The sequence below is a fragment of the Myotis myotis genome, unplaced genomic scaffold (assembly GCF_014108235.1).
Source record: "Myotis myotis isolate mMyoMyo1 unplaced genomic scaffold, mMyoMyo1.p scaffold_m19_p_13, whole genome shotgun sequence".
Classification (NCBI taxonomy): Eukaryota; Metazoa; Chordata; class Mammalia; order Chiroptera; family Vespertilionidae; genus Myotis; species Myotis myotis.
Window position 1 is genome coordinate 57,492,650 of NW_023416317.1, and position 18,392 is coordinate 57,511,041.

Sequence of the window (18,392 nt, forward strand, 5' to 3'; positions counted from 1 at the left end):
GGGCCCGTCGGGGCAGGCGGGCAGCTCAGCCCTGATGGCCTCACCCCAGGGATCAAGAACGCTGACCCGGATGAGCTGAAGCGAGTGGCCTCTCAGCCGACCAGTGACTTCTTCTTCTTCGTCAACGACTTCAGCATCTTGAGGACGCTGCTGCCCCTCGTCTCCCGGAGGGTGTGCACGACTGCGGGCGGCGTGCCTGTGCCCCTGCCCCGTGAGTGCCTGCCCGCCGTCCGCCCCGGCCCCGCCTGTGTGCTCTGACCCCAAACCCAGGGTGCTGCCTTCTGACCCTTGACCCCAACGCCTCACCATGAGCACCAACCCCTGACCCTGCGCCTGATCCCCCGCCTTCCCAGCCGATGTCTCGCCCTCTGGCCCGCGGGACCTGGTGCTGTCCGAGCCCAGCAGCCAGTCCTTGCGGGTGCAGTGGACAGCGGCCAGTGGCCCTGTCAGCGGCTACCAGGTCCAGTACACGCCCCTGACAGGCCTGGGCCAGCCGGTGCCCAGTGAGCGGCGGGAGGTAAAGATGTCCGGAGGGGAGGGTGGAGGACTGGGGACTGGGCTGGGCAAAGTGCAGTGACCTCTGACCCCGGGCAGGTGCGCGTTCCGGCCGGCGAGACCAGCACGCGGCTGCAGGGCCTCCAGCCGCTGACCGAGTACCAAGTGACCGTGGTCGCCCTCTACGCTAATAGCGTCGGGGAGGCCGTGAGCGGGACGGCGCGGACCAGTGAGCAGTTCTGCTACCCTCGGCCCCCCCCACCTCACCCCCCACCCCAGTAACCCCCACTCCTCTCCGCTAATCCTGGTGCCGCCTTCCCCAGCCGCCCTGGAGGGGCCGGAGCTGACCGTCCAGAACACCACCGCCCACAGCCTCCTGGTGGCCTGGCGGGGCGTGCCCGGGGCCACCGGCTACCGTGTGACCTGGCGGCTCCTTAGTGGTGAGTGAGGGGTGTGGGCTGAAGGGCGCCTCTGTGCCCCGACAGGATTGTAGGGGCCTGGTCAGCAACACTGACCCCTCTGTGTGCCCGTCCAGGGGGGCCCATGCAGCAGCAGGAGCTGGGCCCGGGACAGGGGTCCGTGTTGCTTCGTGACCTGAAGCCTGGCACAGACTACGAGGTGACCGTGAGCGCCCTGCATGGCCGTCACGTGGGGCCGGCCACCTCCCTGACGGCCCGCACTGGTGAGCGGCTGGGCGCTCCCCGCAGGCTGGGCGGGCGGGCACCGGGCGGGGCCCCTGACGGCCCTGTGCCTGGGCAGGCGCTCCCGTTGAGCAGACACTGCGCCCGGTCATCCTGGGCCCCACCTCCATCCTCCTGTCCTGGAACCTGGTCCCCGAGGCCCGCGGCTACCGGCTGGAGTGGCGGCGAGAGAGCGGTCAGTACCGAAGGGGGGGCGGGCGGCCAGGCTGGGCTTGGCTTTAGCCGGCCTGACCCCGCCGCCCGCAGGCGTGGAGGCGCCACAGAAGCTGGTGCTGCCCTCGGAGGTGACCCGCTACCAGCTGGAGGGGCTGCAGCCGGGCACGGAGTATCGCTTCACGCTCTACACGCTGCTGGAGGGCCAGGAGGTGGCCACTCCTGCCACCGTGGTCCCCACTGGTGAGGGCGCTGGGGGCCTGGCCAGGCCGGAGGGGCAGGGACGGGGGCCCCGGGCTGCCCTCACACTGTGGCCTCCAACAGGGCCAGAGCGGCCGGTGGGCCCCGTGACAGACCTGCGGGCGACCGAGCTGCCGGGGCAGCGGGTGCGGCTGTCCTGGAGCCCAGTCCCGGGTGCCACCGAGTACCGCATCGCTGTGAGCGGCACCCAGGGTGAGGCGGATGCAGCAGCTCCCCCGCCCCCCCCCACTGAAGCTCCAGCCCTCAGTCTGTCGCACCCTCACCCTGTCTCCTGCACCTCCAGAGGCAGTGCTGGGTCCAGACCTGTCGCGGGCTCTGCTGTTCTCGACTGCTCCACCCGATCTGTCTCCACTTCCTGCCCCACTTCCTTGTCCGTGGCCCCACCTCTCACACCTCCAAGCTCACCCCCCGCCCTGCTGGGACCACTGTCCACGCTGACCTCCATCCCATGTCCCCACCCAATTCTGACCCCTGTCGCCCACATCAATGTGACCTGTCAACTCACATCGCTGTCCACTGACCCCCGCCATCCTACGTCCACGTCCCTGTCCACTGACCCCGCCATCCTACGTCCACGTCCCTGTCCACTGACCCCGCCATCCTATGTCCACGTCCCTGTCCACTGACCCCGCCATCCTACGTCCACGTCCCTGCCCCCTGCCCCCCTCCATCCTACGTCCACGTCCCTGCCCCCTGCCCCCCACCATCCTACGTCCATGTCCCTGCCCCTGCCCCCCACCATCCTACGTCCATGTCCCTGCCCCCTGCCCCCCACCATCCTACGTCCATGTCCCTGCCCCCTGCCCCCCACCATCCTACGTCCATGTCCCTGCCCCCTGACCACCACCATCCTACGTCCATGTCCCTGCCCCCCACCATCCTACGTCCATGTCCATGTCCCTGCCCCCCACCATCCTACGTCCATGTCCCTGCCCCCTGACCCCCACCATCCTACGTCCATGTCCTTGTCCACTGACCCCCACCATCCTACGTCCATGTCCCTGCCCCCTGCCCCCCACCATCCTATGTCCATGTCCCTGCCCCCCACCATCCTACGTCCATGTCCCTGCCCCCTACCATCCTACGTCCATGTCCCTGACCCCCACCATCCTACGTCCATGTCCCTGCCCCCTGCCCCTCACCATCCTACGTCCATGTCCTTGTCCACTGACCCCCACCATCCTGTATCTCCGTTCGTCATGGCCCTTATCATCCCGTCTCACTGTCCATCACTGGCTCCTCATTTCTCACGTTCTCATCTCTCCCCTCCCAGCCCATGGCCCGTCCCTCACGGTGTCTGTCCATTACTGACCAGCGCCCTCCCCCTGTGCCTCTCCCACATCCCGGGTCTCACGACTCCCTGCTTCCCCGCTGCTCCTTTAGGGGTGGAGAGGACCCAGGTGCTTCCTGGGAGTCAGACAACCTTTGACTTGGATGACGTCCGACCGGGGCTGAGCTACACTGTGCGGGTGTCTGCTCGAGTGGGCGCCCGTGAGGGCAGTGCCAGCACCCTCACTGTCCGCCGGGGTGAGCGCCGCAGGAGGGGGGGGGCAGCTGCCTGGCTCACTGACCCTTGTCTTGACCCCTGATCTCTGTCTTTAACCCCCAGAGCAAGAAACCTCACTGGCTATCCCAGGGCTGCGGGTCGTGGCCTCGGATTTAACCCGCGTGAGGGTGGCCTGGGGACCGGTGCCTGGAGCCAGTGGCTATCGGATTAGCTGGAGGACAGACAGTGGTCCGTGGAGGGTGTGGGGGGCTGCTGAGGGGAACGCTCAGGGTGCGGGGCCGAAGGGGCAGGCAGGAGCCATGCCAACACTTCCCTCTGACCCTAGGCCCAGAGGCCAGCCGGACACTGTCCCCGGATTCCACTAGCATGGACATCGTGGGGCTGCGGCCTGGCACCTCCTACCAGGTGTCTGTGTCGGCCCGGCGGGGGCGAGAGGAGGGCCCTGCTTCCGTCACCGTCGCACGCACTGGTCAGACCCTGCCTCCCCTCTCGGGCCCCTGCTTCTCCCCGGCTCTCCAGTCTCCGCCTTCTGACTCCCACCGCCTCCTCCCTCGGAGCCTCCTCTTCCCCCTCCAGTCTCCCTGGCCTCCTCCCAAGCCCCAGCCCTTTCAGATCCTCTGCCTCTCGCCTGTGACCGCCCCCCTATCAGATACCTGCCTTCAGTCAGGCCCCCAGTACCTCCCCCAACAGACTCCCCACTGCCTCTCCCCTCAGACCCACTGGGCCCAGTAGAGACCGTCCATGTGACTCAAGCCAGCAGCTCCTCTGTCACCATTGCCTGGAGCTCGGTTCCCGGCGCCACAGGATACAGGGTCTCCTGGCACTCAGGCTACGGTGGGGGTCAGGGGTCGGGAGGGGACCGGAGGGTCGGGAGGGCTGTGAGGGGCAGGTCCGGCTGGAGTAGAGGCTGGGGGTTTCTTAGGGGACCAGGCAGGGCAGGGGGGCCAGCGTCTGGCTAGCCCTGGAGCTGCCTCCATCCTCACCCCAGGCCCAGAGAAATCCCAGCTGGTGTCTGGGGAAGCCACGACGGCCAAGCTGGACGGGCTGGAGCCGGACACAAAGTACACAGTGCGCGTGTGGGCCCACGTGGCCGGTGTAGAGGGGACCCCCGCTTCTGTGGTTGGGAGGACCGGTGAGTGGGCCCCGGCCAGCTGCCCATCGCATCTCAGGAGTACCAGCCCGCTGGGCATTCCTAGCTGCTCCAGCCGGCCACTGGCTCCCGCCCAGTGACTTCTTCCCACGCCCACCTCCCCCACTGACCGCGTGTCCGCCCAGGGCGCCCTCCGCGCCGCTCCAGCTGCCCACTCAGTGGCCCTGACCCCTTCTCCCTCCTTCGCCCGCAGAGGCCGAGCCCGTGGGCAGCGTGTCCGAGCTGCAGATCCTCAACGCGTCCAGAGATGTCCTGCGGGTCACCTGGGTGGGCGTCCCCGGAGCCACCGCCTACAGACTGGCCTGGGGCCGCAGCGACGGTACCGCCCGCCCCGCCCTGGCCCCTGGCTGCGCTGGCCCCTGCGTCCACCGCCCTGACTGTCGCCTGTGCCCCATCAGGTGGCCCCACGAGACAGCAGCTGCTCCCGGGAAGCGCGGACTCCGCAGAGATACGCGGGCTCGAGGGCGGAGTCAGCTACGCGGTGCGGGTCACGGCGCTGGTCGGGGACCGCGAGGGCGCCCCGGTCTCCATCGTCGTCACCACGCGTAGGCCAGGCTGCTGGGGCGGCGGGACAGGCGCGAGGGGACTAGGGACCCGCAATTGGTCGAGAGCCTTGGGGGCGGGGCCGAGGGAGGCGGGATGACGTCTGGGATAGGTAGAGGGGTCGGCTGGGGGCGGGGCGTGCTCCACGGCCGGTTGGGATTGGCGCTGGGGCGCGGGGGCGGAGCCTCCTGATTCCCACGCTTCCCCGCAGCGCCCGCGGTCCCGCCCGCCCTGGAGGGCCTGCGCGTGGTGCGGAGAGGGCCGCACTCGCTGAGCCTGCGCTGGCAGCCGGTGCCCGGGGCGCAGGGCTTCCGGCTGCGCTGGCGACCGGAGGGTGAGCAGTGTCCCCGGGGGGGGCGGGGTCCCCTGGGGGGGGCTGTGGGCAGCGGGGGGGGGGTGGGGGGGTGCTGTGGGCAAGGCCAGTGATGACGGGCACGGCCTGTTAGGGGCGTCGGTGGCCTCCGCGTCCATCGGGGATCAGCCGGGCAGAGCCTGTCCACTGGACTGGGCAGGGGCAGCAGGAATGGGGAGGCTGAGTCAGGAGGTGGACCTGGCGGTCTGCGAGGTCACGGTCAGGAAGGTGGGTGCGGGTCAGCCAGGTGGCAGGCCCATTCGCACTGGGCTGTGACACCCCCCGCCCCTCCTCCCACGCCTGCCCCAGGCGGCCAGGACCAGTCTCGGGTCCTGGGGCCCGAGCTCAGCGGCTATGAACTGGACGGGCTGGAGCCTGGGACCCGGTACCGCGTGTGGCTGAGTGTCCGGTGGCCTTCCGGGGAGGGGCCCCCCACGGAGGTGACGGCGCAAACGGGTGAGCCCAGAGGGCCCTTCCCGGGTGCTCTTTTCCCCACTGACCACCCTCCTGGTTTCCTGTACCCCGTGACCTTGAGTGACTTCCCCTGTAGCCCCCCTACCACCCCTGGTGCTGGGGTGACCCCAGCATGACCTCCCGGGCCACCTCCTCCCCTAGCATGCACCTGCCCGGTCCCCCTGAGGTCCCCCCTGGGTGCTCGGGACACAGACTGAGCCCCGGCCCTGGCTTCCTTCTCAGAGTCGCCTCGCGTCCCGGGCACTGAGCTGCGTGTGGTGGACACTTCGTTCGACTCGGTGACTCTGGCCTGGAGCCCGGTGCCTGGAGCATCCAGCTACGTCCTAGCGTGGAGGCCACTTGGGGGCCGAGGTGAGGGGAGGCCAGCCGGGGGGCTGGCAGGGGGCCCCACGGGGGCTGCTGTTTAGCCGAGTGCTGTGCTCTGCAGAAGTGCCCGGGGCCTCACAGACACTGCCCAGCACCTCAAGCTCCCAGCGGGTGACAGGCTTAGAGCCTGGCATAGCCTACGTCTTCTCCCTGACGCCCGTCCAGCAGGGTGTCCAGGGTCCGCCGGCCTCGGTCACACACAGCCCAGGTATGGCGGCACGGGGGGGGGGGGGGCGCGAGGGGGTGGCCAGACGCACCAGCCTCTTCAGTAACTCGCCCCCCCCCCGCCCCCCGCAGCATGTCCCCGAGGCCTGATGGACGTCGTGTTCCTGGTACACACCACACGGGACAGCGCCCATCGCTCAGCCGCCGTGACCACAGCCCTGGAGCGTCTGGTGTCCGCACTTGGGCCTCTCGGGCCACAGGCGGTCCAGGTTTGGCCCCAGAGGCAGCCCGACCCCGGCCTGTCCTGCTGCCCCCCACCCTGGGCTCCGCACCAGCTACCCTGTCCCCACCTACAGCGGGCCCAGGGTCCCTCCCAGCCCTTCCCCAGGCGCCAGGTCTGACCTGCTGCTCCGCGCCCTCTCCAGGCTGAGTCTGCCCTCGGGCTCTGTGCCCCCCGTCCAGGCTCTGTGTCCCCTCCCCCAGGTGGGCCTCCTGTCCTACAGTCACCGGGCCTCCCCGCTGTTCCCGCTGAACGGCTCCCATGACCTCGGCATCGTCCTGCAGAGGATCCGCGACATCCCCTACCTGGACCCCAGTGGGAACAACCTGGGTAAGGGCTGCAGTGGAGGGGGTCGTGGGCTCCCCGTCGGGAGCTCGACGCCTGGGTTCTGACGCGTCCTTTCTCCAGGCGCAGCCGTGGCCTCCGCCCAGAGATACCTGCTGGCACCAGATGCTCCCGGACGCCGCGGGCAGGCGCCGGGGGTGATGGTTCTGTTAGTGGACGAGCCCTTGAGAGGCGACATCTTCCACTCCGTCCGCGAGGCCCAGGCCGCAGGTGAGGCGCGGGGCTGCTGGGAGGGGCGCCCGGTGGGGGGCTGGCCCAGCGGGTGTCATGCAGGCTGTGGACCCTCCTCAGGGCTCCAAGTGATGGCCCTGGGCCTGGCGGGGGCCGACCTGGAGCAGCTGCGTCGCTTGGCGGCGGGCACGGGCCCTGTGCAGACCTTCTTCGCGGTGGATGACGGGCCCAGCTTGGACCGGGCAGTCAGTGGTCTGGCAGCAGCCCTGTGCCAGGCAGCCTCTGCCCCGCAGGTTTGGAAGGGGCCTCTGGGGGGCTGGGGCGTGGAGAGAGGGGGTCTGGCGGCTCTCGGTGGAACTGCCTGGCCTTAAGGAGACCCTGTGTCCACAGCCACAGCCCTGCACGGTGCAATGTCCGAAGGTCAGTGTCCAGGGTTGAGAGGGGGGCGAGGGCCATGCCTTTCGCTGGCCACTCTGACCCTTGTCCGGCGTGTCTTTCCCCAGGGCCAGAAGGGGGAGTCCGGAGAGACGGTGAGCAGCCTGGTGGGGGAGAGCATGGCTGGGGGTCAGTGGGGCAGGGGGAGGCAGGCAGCCCGGGTCTCACTGGCCACGCCTTTCTAGGGTCTAAAAGGACGAGACGGGCCCCCCGGCCCCCCCGGCCTCCCGGTGAGTGTCCCCCATGCGGGTCCCCTGTGCCCGGGCCGGGCAGCCTGCTCACTGCTCTCTCCTGCAGGGCAGGGTCGGCCCTCCTGGCCCCCAGGGGCCCCCTGGGAGTTCCATGGCGAAGGGCGACAGGGTGAGTGTGGACCCGCTGAGGTTCCTGGGGAAAGAGGGACAGAAAGAGCCGTTAGGACCACAGGTGTCCCTAGGAGCCTCGCTGGGTCTGATGGCGCCCACTTCTGTGCAGTTATGAAGAAATTTGGGGGAGGAGTCTGCAGCAGAGAGGGCGTGGGGACAGGGAGGGGGGGGTTGACATCCCCTGGACCCTGGATAGCCGGGTGGAAGTTCTCAGTCGCAGGAGCAGGAAGCCCCACTGCCAGGCCACTGCCCTGGGCCCGGAGCCGGCTCCGTCCAGCTTGGAGGGGCGGCCTCTCCCGGGCCCCACCCCCACGGCACTCACCGTGGGCCTGCAGGGCCAGGAGTCGGATAAAGAACAGTCTGGGCTCCCCCAGGGGCCCTGAGGGAGGGGGAGAGGGAGGGGGAGGGGAGGGGGAAGGGGAGGGTCCTGGGAGGGTCCCCCCCAGCCCTAACCTCTTTGCCTCTTTAGGGCTCCCCTGGGGTGGATGGGGCTCCAGGCAGCCCTGGCCTCCCCGGGATTCCTGGGACGCCTGGCCCGAAGGTGAGTGAGCCTTGCCCTGCGGGTCACACGGAGGGTTACACAGCGGGAGGGGTGGTGTCCTGACTCCGGCCTCCTTTACAGGGCTCCCCAGGGGGGCCCGGCCCTCATGGAGATCCGGTGAGTTTGTGGTCCCTTCTCTACTCTCCCAGCATCTTCCCAGGGCTCTCTGTGCAGAGCGGGGACCAGGGGCGGGGGGTGGGGGTGGGGGTTGGCCCGTGGGGGCCCACCCGGGACTCACCTGAGATCAAGCATCACCCTTTGGCCTGTTTTGTCCTCAGGGAGAGCGAGGACCTCGAGGCCCAAAGGGGGAGCCGGTAAGTGGAAGGGGAGCAGGTGGGTTCCCTAAGGCCCCATAAGGAATAGCGGGGGCACCTCCAGGGGCTCCCCACCCCCCTGGAAGCCTCCTGTGCCCAGAATTGCACCCAGGATTCTGCTGCACCCTCTGTCCTGCAGGGAGAGCCCGGCCGAGTGGCGGGGGGCGATGGCCCAGGCCTTCCTGGACCTCCGGTGAGCTCTAGGGCGCGCGGGGCAGTGAGGTGTGGGGCGGGGGGTCTGTGGGGTGTGCTTTATACGCTGTCTTCTCCATCAGGGCCCTCCTGGATCTCAGGGCCCATTGGGGGACCCAGGACCTCGGGGTCCCCCAGGACCTCCTGGAGCAGCTGTGAAGGTGACAGCATGACCCCCATGGTCTCATGACTTCAATGTGATCCAGTGACCTGGTGACTCCCTTTGAACCCGACGGGTCGTTCTGAGCCCATGTGAACCCTCGACTCCCCCCCATGGCCCCTCAGTGACCCCATGACCTTCATCGTCCAGTTGGGCCCGGTGACCCTCCTTCCTCCTGTGTCTGGGAGTGGAGGGGTGGTCCAGGGTCATGAGGTCACGATCTGTCTTCCAGGGTGACAAAGGCGACCGTGGGGAGCGGGTAAGCGAGGGACAGGGTGGCAGGGGTGGCTGGGAGCGGGTTCCCCGTGACCGTCCCCTGATCTGCTGTTCTCGCCAGGGCCCCCCTGGACCAGGCGCGGGTGGCACTGCTGCCGGGGATCCCGGGCTGCCGGTGAGGCCCCCAGAGGGGCTGGGGCGCTGCTGGAGCAGGGTGGGTACTGGGCCTTACAGTTTAGGGCTCACATTTGTACTCCCTTCCTCCCAGGGTCTCCCTGGAAGCCCCGGACCACAAGGCCCCGAGGGCGCCCCTGGGGAGAAAGGAGAGAAGGTAGGACCCCTGACCTCCTGGTGCCGGGGCTGGGGCAGGGCCTGGGGGTGGGGAGCAGGTTATGGACCCTCTGTTTCTCCTTCAGGGCGACTGTGAGGATGGAGCCCCAGGCCTCCCAGGACCGCCTGGGCCCCCGGGTGAGCCGGTGAGTGTGGGGCATGGCCCCAGCCCCGACCCTCAGCCCTCAGCCCCTGCTCCACCCTCTGCCCGAGCCTAACCCTCTGCACCCCTCCCAGGGCCTCCGGGGACTTCCTGGAGACGTTGGCTCCCGAGTAAGTGCCCTCTTAGGAGCGGTCTGGGGTGAGGCTGACACTCTGGGACCCGAGAGGACGGGGGTGGGGGGTGGGGAGGTTAGGAGGTAAGGGTTCGCTCCCGGTCAGATCGTGGTTTCAGGGTCCAGACGGGCGGACAATCAAGGCCCCTCTCCTGTCTCTCCTCAGGGCGACCGGGGGCTGCCAGGGGCTGTGGGTGAGACTGGAGAGAAGGTAAGTGCAGCCTGGGGGGCTCTCAGGGCCCTGGGGGGGTGTCTGGGGCCAGACTCGGCTCTGACCCGTTCTGTTCCGTCAGGGCCAGCGTGGACCCCCTGGCCCGGTGGGACCCCAGGTGAGCCACTTGCCCCCTTGCTCGCGCCCCGTGACCTGGGCTCTGGCCCCTCCTGGTCTGACTTCTCGCCCTGACCCACGGCCCTGCCCCTGCCCCTCCTCACATGCGGGGGCAGTGCGGACCCTCAGCCCAGGGACCTGCTTTTAGCTCGGACCCTGCTGCACTGACCTGGGCTTCCCCGTCCTGGCCGAGTCTGACCCCTGCAGACCTGCAGCCTGGTCTGGCCTGACGCCCTCCAGCCCCACCCCAACCTCTGGCCCTGGTTTGCCATTTGCCACGACTGCCCGTCCCCCCCTTCACCAGCGTTTCTCCTCCTCGTCCCCAGGGGTTGCCTGGAGTCACCGGGCACCCGGGCGCAGAGGGTCCTGAGGTGAGTGGGACTGTGCTGGGGGCGGGGGGGCCTCACGGGTCCCCCTCCCTGGGCTCACGCTGTCTCCACGCAGGGGCCACCCGGACCCACTGGCCGCCGAGGAGAGAAGGTGGGTTGGGGCTGGGGGCTGGGGGCTGGGGGCTGGGGGCTGGGGGCTGTGCCCCACCCCCGGCCCCGCAGCAGGGACTGGGCAGCGAGACACTGGCCTTGGCTTCCTTGGTGGGTCTGTCCCATCTCTGCCTCTGTCCCTTCTCCGCAGGGGGAGCCCGGCCGCCCCGGGGACCCTGCCTCGGTGAGTGCGAGGGCTCTGAGCACAGGGAGGCCCTCGAGCAGGAGACTGACCTGCCAGCCAGGGGCCCCGGGACCCCGGGGCGACTCCGGCTCAGCTGACTCTCGTGCTGTGACCCCGTGACCTCCCAGCGGGACTGGGAGCTCGGGCAGATGAGCTCTGGGGGCCGGCCTGGCCAGCAAGCTCTGATGTCGTTTGTTTGCAGGGACCTGCTGGTGGGGGCGTCAAAGGAGAGAAGGTGAGTGGGGAGAGCGAGGTTGGTGGTCACAGGGCAGAGGTCACGGTCACAGGGGAGGTCGTGAGGGCTGTGGCGTGATTGCTGATGGTCTCTGTCTCTCCAGGGAGAAGTGGGGCCCAGAGGAGCTGTGGGAGCCAAAGGGGAGCCGGTGAGTGAGGGAGTGTTGGGGGGAGGGGGGTGAAGGCTCCCCGACCCCGAATTCTCATTCTCCCACCCCCAGGGCCCTCCTGGCTTGGCTCTTCCTGGAGACGCCGGCCCCAAGGGCGACCCTGGGAGCCGGGTGAGTAACTGTGGGGAAAGGGGGGTCAGAGGAGGGGGTGTCTGGGAGACCAGCTAAGTCCTGTGCCCCCCGTGCCCTGCAGGGCCCCATCGGCCTCACTGGCAGAGCTGGACCCCCGGTGAGTGCCTGTGCCCTGGGTGAGGCCAAGGTGTGGGGTCCCCTCCCCTCCGGGGCTGGCCACCACACGCAGCCCCGTTCTTGCCTCCTCCGCAGGGTGACGCGGGGCCACCTGGAGAGAAGGGCGACCCCGGGCGGCCCGGCGCCCCAGGACCTGTCGGCCCCCGAGGAAGAGACGTAAGAGGGCTGTGTGGGGGCCCCGGGATGGGGGTTCTGGGATGGGATGTCCGGTATCTCCGGGGTCCTGGGATGGAGTGTCTGGCATCTCTGGGGTCCCGTGGTGGGGTGACCTGGGATGGGGGTTCCGGGATGGGGTGTCGGGCATTTCCGGGGTCCCAGGACCTGGCTGACCCCCATGTCTCACAGGGCGAAGTTGGAGAGAAAGGCGACGAGGGCCCGCCGGTGAGTCCCCCTGCCCTGTGGGTTCTTACCCTTTACCCTTGAACTGTGACCCTGGGCTGGGACCTCCCCCAGGTCATCAGTCACCCCTCCCCGAGCCTGTCCCTGAGCTCGTCTGAGCCGCGCTCACCACTCGGTGCGCTTTCTCTCCATCCCAGGGGGACCCAGGTTTGCCCGGAAAAGCTGGCGAGCGCGGCCTGCGGGTGAGGCGTGGCCAGGGCCTGCGGGAGGGCGGGGCCTGCGGGAGGGCGGGGCCTGCGGGAGGGCGGGGCCTGCAGGAGGGCGTGATGGTGGGACCACTGGGGAGAGGCTGGTGAGGGGGACCCTGCAGGAGGCGTGCAGTGACGGGAAACCCTGCGTGGCTTTTGGGGTGATGGGGAACCTGGGACGGTACAGGGGGGCCGGGGGCTTTGGCTCAGACCAGCTGCCTCCCCAGGGGTTGCCAGGAGCTCGGGGGCCTGTGGGTGAGAAGGGAGACCAGGGAGATCCCGGAGAAGACGGGCGGAACGTGAGTCCTCACCTCTGACCCCTGACCCCTGACCTCAACTTCCATCCCCAACCATCCAGTTCCCAACCCCGATCCTGCCACCCCAACCCTGAAATGCTGCCCCCTCACAAGCCTCATTTCCTGCGACCCCCTCGTCACAACCCCCAAAGGCCACCAGGATCCCCTGAGTCCTTGGGGTGCTCGCAAAGCTCCCCAAAACCGCTGTGTAAACTCAGTGACCTTGACCTCTGACTTTCTGCAGGGCAACCCTGGACCCTCTGGGCCCAAAGGGGACCGTGGGGAGCCGGTGAGTCGTACAGTGTCTGGGCTGGTGGGGGGAGGGGTGCTGGGGATTTCTAGTCTCGAGCTGGTCAGCGGCCACGTAAGGGGCCTGGGGGTCAAGGTGGGGAGCGCTGATGGTCACTCCAGGCCTGCCTGGCCCTCCAGGGTTGGCAGTGGGAGCTGCGGGGTCTCTGGGAGGGCAAACCTGGGCCAGGCCCGGGGCCTCAGGGCCCGGGGATGACCATGACTTCCTTTCTCAGGGGCCCCCAGGACCCCCAGGACGGCTGGTAAGGGTTGAGCTCGTCTGGTCCTCCGTGGTCCCCTCTCCGCCCCGTTGGCTCCTCGCTGCGCCCCTCACCCTCCCCCGACTCCCACGCCCCGGTGCCCTTCGGTCTCTTCACTGACCCACAGCCCCCGCGCCCCCATCTGCCCACCGGCCGCCTCCCTGGTTGAACGCCCCTCCCTGTCGTTCCTGCAGGTGGACACGGGAGTCGGAGCCAGAGAGAAGGTATCAGGGCCTGTGGGTGGAGCGAGGCTGAGCACAGGGCATCCGGGGCCCCCATGACAGCCGCCCCTCGCGTGCCTGCGGCTCAGGGCTGTGCGGCCAACGGCTTGTCTCTGCCGCAGGGAGAGCCCGGGGACCGTGGACAGGACGGACCTCCAGGGCCCAAGGGGGACCCCGGCCCCCCCGGAGCCTCCGGGGAGAGGGTGAGTGGGGCTGGGCCCGGGGAGGGCGGAGGCCTGGGCAGCGGCTCTGACGCCTCCTTGCCTCATCCTCAGGGCATCGCTGGACTTCGGGGGGCCCCAGGCCCACAGGTGAGTGATGTGCTTGATCCCATCAACCTGCGTCCCCATCTTTTCTTTTTTCTTAATAATTGTGTTGACTTCAGAGAGGAAGGGAGAGGGAGAGAGAAACATCAGTGATGAGAGAGAATCATGGATCAGCTGCCTCCTGCGCGCCCCGCACCGGGGACCCGGGCCTGTGCCCTGAGGGGAGCCGCACCAGCGACCTCCTGGTTCATGGGTTGATGCCCGACCCCTGAGCCACGCCGCCCGGGCCCTGCGCCCCCATCTTGCTCTCACCGCTCTCTGACCTTGTTCCCTCCAGGGGGACCCCGGCGCTCGCGGCCCCGCAGGAGACAAGGTGAGAGGAGGTGGAGGTTGCTGGCTGTGGCTTGGGCTCCTCCTTGGAGGCCTCTGACCCCTTGGTTCTCCCCAGGGCGACCGGGGCCCCCCTGGCCTGGACGGCCGCAATGGACTGGACGGGAAGCCAGGAGCCACTGGCCCCCCGGGGCTGCACGTGAGTCGTGGTCCCTGCCTGGCGCCCCGTCCCCGCGCCCCTCTGAGTGGCCCTGGCCTCACGAGGTCTTCCTGGTGTCGATGTGCTCTGGGTGGGTCGGGTGCATCTCCCAGGACCTGCCTGGGGGGGCGCTGCTACCCTGCCGGCCGTGGGTCCATAGGAACCAGGACCCCTGACCCCATGGCCACTGTGGGTCTCTTCTCAGGGTGCTCCGGGCAAAGCTGGGGACCCCGGGAGAGACGTAAGTAAGGGGAGGAGTGGGGGGCGGGGCCGGGCTCGCCGTCATCAGGGTCCAGTGTCCGTCTGCGGGGAGGGAGGTGGTCGAGTCCTGTCCTCAGGGGTCCAGTCCCGGCAGGTGCTGGCCGAGCCCCCCTCTGGCCTCTGCCCTGGTCCCTTCCCCTGGGAGTTTCAGCCGTGGCCGTGGGTCTCACACTGGAGGAGCATCTTGTTAAAAATGTATTTACTGGTGTCAGAGCGGAAGGGAAGGGGGGTGGGGAGACATCCGTGATGAGAGAATTGTGGACCGGCTCCTCCTGCTCGCCCCGCACTGGGGATTGAGCCCGCAACCCGGACCTGTGCCCCGACCGGAATCCAACCGTGACCTCCTGGTCACAGGTCAAGGCTCCACCACCGAGCCACACAGGCCCGGCTGGAGGAGCATCCTGATAGGGTCCTCCCAGGCCATGTGTGCCCTCAATCCTAGCAAAGGCTTTTTCCAGGGCCTTCCGGGCCTCCGAGGAGAACAAGGACCTCCCGGCCCCCCTGGCCTCCCTGGACCACTGGTGAGTCTTGGTTTCCTGGTGCCCTTCTGCCCCCCGACCGCCCACACCCCAGCTCTGACTTCCGGCCGATGGTGTCTTCCCACAGGGAAAGCCGGGCGAGGACGGCAAGCCAGGCCTGAATGGGAAAAACGTGAGTGTCAGGGCGGACGGCGAACCTGCCGAGAAATACCTGCACATGCACACACGGGACATGCAGACCACCTGCACATGCACACACGGGACACGCAGACCACCTGCACATGCACACACACGGGACACGCAGACCGCCTGCACATGCACACACACGGGACACACAGACTGCCTGCACATGCACACACGGGACATGCAGGCCGCCTGCACATGCACACACACGGGACACGCAGGCCGCCTGCACATGCACACACACGGGACACGCAGGCCGCCTGCACATGCACACGCATGGGACACACAGACCGCCTGCACATGCACACACACGGGACGCGCAGGCCGCCTGCACATGCACACACACGGTACGCGCAGGCCGCCTGCACATGCACACACACGGGACGCGCAGGCCGCCTGCACATGCACACACACGGGACGCGCAGGCCGCCTGCACATGCAACAGTCCGGGGTGCAGGCATGGAGCGCACACACAGACACGCTGAGATGGGCAGACATGACCCGTGTGTGCACACAGCGGCTGCAGTGAGCTCAGTGGGTACACTGGTGCGCTCAGATGGGCCGACACACCCACACGCACAGCCGTGGCTAGGGTAACCCACAGCCACGGACCAGGAGCCACAGACACAGGCTGAATGAGCAGACATGGGGGAGCCATACACAGGGCCCGTGGAAACACATCACACAAGCACCTCCACATGCACTCAGACATGTGCTAAGACACAGACCCAGGGCCGCATGAGGACCCGTGGTGGGACTTGGCGAGACACACATCCAAGGCTCTGACATGTACACGTTCTGGGACATGGACACGTGCATTTGTATCTGTAGTCGCTCATACACATACATGCGCCACACATACTGAGATGATACACATAGTTGCAGACAAGTCACACAGACACTTCTCAAGCCCCAGGGACGTACAGACACGTGTTCATCCAGTGCGTGCGGCATAAGCCCCGCCCACACGCACCTACCCAGTGTCGCCCACGGGACACGCAGACCCACGCACAGGCACACGTGCTGACACACAGAGCCAGGATATGTGCAGGCGGGGGGTTACGTGTAGGAAGCCAGAGACAGAGCATATGTGTAGTTACGGGTGGAGCCAGCAGACCTGCACAGGCACACCCGCTGGTGTGCAACAGCTCACACGGATGGTCACAGGCCACAGGCCACAGGCCACAGGCCAGGCTCCGAGACCACGGAGGCGGGGAGCTATGGGTTCGGAGGGTCACCTGACCGCTGCCCAGACGGTCAGACGCTGAAGCTGTTTGGGCTGATGTGCGTCCTCTGTCCACAGGGAGAAGCTGGGGACCCCGGCGAGGACGGGAGGAAGGTAAAGCCCCGCCCCTGGGCTTCGCTCCGCCCCAGACCAGGCCCGTGGCTGCAGCGCTCTTGTCTTCCTTCCACAGGGAGAGAAGGGAGACGCGGGCGCCCCCGGGAGAGAAGTGAGTACGAGTCCTCTGCAACCTCTAACCCATGACCCTGACCCTGATGCTGACCCATGACCCTGATGCTGACCCTGACGCTGACCCATGACCCTGACGCTGACCCATGACCCATGACGCTGACCCATGACCCTGACGCTGACGCTGACCCATGACCCTGACGCTGACCCATGACCCTGACGCTGACGCTGACCCATGACCCTGACGCTGACCCATGACCCTGACGCTGACGCTGACCCATGACCCATGACGCTGACCCATGACCCTGATGCTGACGCTGACCCATGACCCTGGGATATGGCTCCGGTCGTTCTGGGACCTCAGGGCCTGATGCCGGCTGCCTCCACAGGGTCACGATGGCCCCAAGGGTGACCGCGGAGCCCCTGGGAGCTCTGGCCTCCCCGGCCCCCCTGGCCTCCCCGGGCAGGTGGGCCCTCCCGGCCAGGTGAGTGTTCAGGGGGAACGTAGGACTTGGGAGCAACAGCGGCCATGGCGTCCCCACCGGACCCCCGCCCCGGGCCCATGGTCCTGTGTGACCCCCGTGTTCTGTCACGTCTCAGGGTTTCCCTGGCGTCCCAGGAAGTCCGGGCCCCAAGGTGAGCGGCCTGCTGGGGAGGAGGTGGTGAGGCTGCGGGCTGGGCACCCCCACCTGACCGTTGTTTGTGCTCAGGGTGACCGAGGGGACACCGGATCCAAAGGCGAGCAGGTGAGGTCCCCCCTTTCCCCTGCCCGGCCCCCACACACGCGCACGCGCCCCCACACGGCCCAGCACCCTGTCTCTTCTGTGCCCAGGGCCTCCCTGGGGAGCGCGGACTGAGAGGAGAGCCAGGGAGCGGCCCGGTGAGTGGTGGGGCCTCTGGGGCCCCCTCCCTGTCGCCCCGTGTGAGGTCCCACAGTCTGTCCTGTTGGCTCGGCCGCCGGCCCTGCTGGATTCCTGCAGCCTCCCCTCGGGAACCTGGGCAAGGGGACACGCCAGGCGGGGCTCCCAGTGGCCTTGCGCCCTCAACCCGGGGCTGAGGGCCCTAGAGAAAGTCCGGGGAGCAGGCATGGAGGCGAATCCCGGCGTGGAGGGAGGGGCAGGGCTGTCTCCCGCGGGCACCCCTCACCCAGACTGTGTTTCCAGAATGTGGAGCGGCTGCTGGAAAACATTGGGATCAAGGTCGGTGGTTTGGGGTCTGGGTGTGGGCACGGGGGGGCGGGGGGGGGGGAGGGGCATGGGGCAAGTATGCCCACGGGAGCGGGGGGGGGGGGGGGCGGGGGGGGGCGGGGCGGGAGCCAGGGCCTGGGCTGCAGCAACAGCCCCTCCCTGCCTCAGACCTCAACCCTGCGGGAGATGGTGGAGACCTGGCACGAGAGCTCTGGGCAGCTCCTGCCCGGGCCTGAGCGGCGCGGCCCCAAGGGGGACCCAGGCGAGCAGGGCCCCCCAGGCAAGCAGGTGTGTGCAGGCTGCTCGGTGGGCGCCCGGTGGGGGGCAGGGTCGCAGGGCCGCCAGCACTCACTCTTCCCTCCGCCAGGGCCCCATCGGCTTCTCCGGAGACCGCGGGCTGAAGGGAGACCGCGGAGACCCCGGCCCGCAGGGGCCACCCGGCCTGGCCCTCGGGGAGAGGGGCGCCCCGGGACCTCCTGGCCTGGCCGGGGAGCCCGGGAAGCCTGGCATTCCTGGGCTCCCGGGCTCGGCTGGGGTCGCGGGGGAGGCAGGAAGGCCAGGAGAACGGGTGAGCCTGGGGGATGCCGGGAGCCAGGGAAGGGGGGTCAGGAGCTGGACTCCCCACAAACATACCCACGCCACTCTGTGCATTCAGGGAGAACGCGGAGAGAAAGGAGAACGCGGAGAACAGGTGAGCTGGGCGGGCCTCGGGCGGCGCGGCCTAAGGCCTGGCGAGGCAGCCACCCCCTCTCTTTCCTGCAGGGCAGAGCCGGCCCCCCGGGCCTCCCCGGACCCCCCGGACCGCCCGGCGACAAGGTGCCCGCCCCGCCCCCGCCTGTGCCTGCTGTCGCTAGGAAGCCGCCTTTAGTGTAGCCCAGACACGCCATGTGGTGTCTCTGACCCCATGACCTCTGGCCCCTGTGACCTGGGATGACCTCTCCATGCCTCCGTGACAGACGCATCGCTCCCCTCTGACCTTGTGCTCGCAGGTG

At 68.5% G+C, this 18,392-nt stretch overlaps 1 protein-coding gene across 2 annotated transcripts in view; it reads left to right on the forward strand.

Moving 5' to 3' along the window:
- The window catches only part of COL7A1 (collagen type VII alpha 1 chain), a 32,673-nt gene that overhangs the window by 1,606 nt on the left and 12,675 nt on the right, over positions 1–18,392 (forward strand). Inside the window, exons 6-77 of one of the 2 annotated variants that reach the window (XM_036333641.1) lie at positions 50–211; positions 354–517; positions 595–724; positions 819–935; positions 1,031–1,177; positions 1,255–1,371; positions 1,443–1,592; positions 1,674–1,802; positions 2,994–3,137; positions 3,220–3,345; positions 3,443–3,586; positions 3,832–3,951; positions 4,106–4,249; positions 4,461–4,586; positions 4,666–4,812; positions 5,022–5,144; positions 5,472–5,618; positions 5,859–5,987; positions 6,064–6,210; positions 6,300–6,436; positions 6,651–6,777; positions 6,856–7,002; positions 7,084–7,256; positions 7,354–7,383; positions 7,467–7,493; positions 7,584–7,628; positions 7,696–7,758; positions 8,230–8,301; positions 8,383–8,418; positions 8,580–8,615; positions 8,755–8,808; positions 8,891–8,968; positions 9,200–9,226; positions 9,305–9,358; positions 9,452–9,514; positions 9,600–9,659; positions 9,751–9,786; positions 9,955–9,999; positions 10,082–10,117; positions 10,443–10,487; positions 10,561–10,596; positions 10,747–10,779; positions 10,982–11,014; positions 11,118–11,162; positions 11,235–11,294; positions 11,377–11,412; positions 11,508–11,588; positions 11,778–11,813; positions 11,969–12,013; positions 12,247–12,318; positions 12,560–12,604; positions 12,840–12,866; positions 13,058–13,087; positions 13,207–13,287; positions 13,360–13,395; positions 13,688–13,723; positions 13,799–13,879; positions 14,085–14,120; positions 14,599–14,661; positions 14,747–14,791; positions 16,106–16,141; positions 16,218–16,253; positions 16,603–16,698; positions 16,814–16,849; positions 16,924–16,959; positions 17,046–17,093; positions 17,377–17,412; positions 17,569–17,688; positions 17,768–17,968; positions 18,056–18,091; positions 18,163–18,216; positions 18,390–18,392. The exon at positions 18,390–18,392 is cut by the window's right edge and continues 66 nt beyond it. In XM_036333641.1, the coding sequence (XP_036189534.1) occupies positions 50–211; positions 354–517; positions 595–724; positions 819–935; positions 1,031–1,177; positions 1,255–1,371; positions 1,443–1,592; positions 1,674–1,802; positions 2,994–3,137; positions 3,220–3,345; positions 3,443–3,586; positions 3,832–3,951; positions 4,106–4,249; positions 4,461–4,586; positions 4,666–4,812; positions 5,022–5,144; positions 5,472–5,618; positions 5,859–5,987; positions 6,064–6,210; positions 6,300–6,436; positions 6,651–6,777; positions 6,856–7,002; positions 7,084–7,256; positions 7,354–7,383; positions 7,467–7,493; positions 7,584–7,628; positions 7,696–7,758; positions 8,230–8,301; positions 8,383–8,418; positions 8,580–8,615; positions 8,755–8,808; positions 8,891–8,968; positions 9,200–9,226; positions 9,305–9,358; positions 9,452–9,514; positions 9,600–9,659; positions 9,751–9,786; positions 9,955–9,999; positions 10,082–10,117; positions 10,443–10,487; positions 10,561–10,596; positions 10,747–10,779; positions 10,982–11,014; positions 11,118–11,162; positions 11,235–11,294; positions 11,377–11,412; positions 11,508–11,588; positions 11,778–11,813; positions 11,969–12,013; positions 12,247–12,318; positions 12,560–12,604; positions 12,840–12,866; positions 13,058–13,087; positions 13,207–13,287; positions 13,360–13,395; positions 13,688–13,723; positions 13,799–13,879; positions 14,085–14,120; positions 14,599–14,661; positions 14,747–14,791; positions 16,106–16,141; positions 16,218–16,253; positions 16,603–16,698; positions 16,814–16,849; positions 16,924–16,959; positions 17,046–17,093; positions 17,377–17,412; positions 17,569–17,688; positions 17,768–17,968; positions 18,056–18,091; positions 18,163–18,216; positions 18,390–18,392 (5,699 nt within the window). The remainder of the gene's footprint in view (positions 1–49; positions 212–353; positions 518–594; positions 725–818; positions 936–1,030; positions 1,178–1,254; positions 1,372–1,442; positions 1,593–1,673; positions 1,803–2,993; positions 3,138–3,219; positions 3,346–3,442; positions 3,587–3,831; positions 3,952–4,105; positions 4,250–4,460; positions 4,587–4,665; positions 4,813–5,021; positions 5,145–5,471; positions 5,619–5,858; positions 5,988–6,063; positions 6,211–6,299; positions 6,437–6,650; positions 6,778–6,855; positions 7,003–7,083; positions 7,257–7,353; positions 7,384–7,466; positions 7,494–7,583; positions 7,629–7,695; positions 7,759–8,229; positions 8,302–8,382; positions 8,419–8,579; positions 8,616–8,754; positions 8,809–8,890; positions 8,969–9,199; positions 9,227–9,304; positions 9,359–9,451; positions 9,515–9,599; positions 9,660–9,750; positions 9,787–9,954; positions 10,000–10,081; positions 10,118–10,442; positions 10,488–10,560; positions 10,597–10,746; positions 10,780–10,981; positions 11,015–11,117; positions 11,163–11,234; positions 11,295–11,376; positions 11,413–11,507; positions 11,589–11,777; positions 11,814–11,968; positions 12,014–12,246; positions 12,319–12,559; positions 12,605–12,839; positions 12,867–13,057; positions 13,088–13,206; positions 13,288–13,359; positions 13,396–13,687; positions 13,724–13,798; positions 13,880–14,084; positions 14,121–14,598; positions 14,662–14,746; positions 14,792–16,105; positions 16,142–16,217; positions 16,254–16,602; positions 16,699–16,813; positions 16,850–16,923; positions 16,960–17,045; positions 17,094–17,376; positions 17,413–17,568; positions 17,689–17,767; positions 17,969–18,055; positions 18,092–18,162; positions 18,217–18,389) is intronic. The other variant, XM_036333642.1, reaches the window with a different exon arrangement.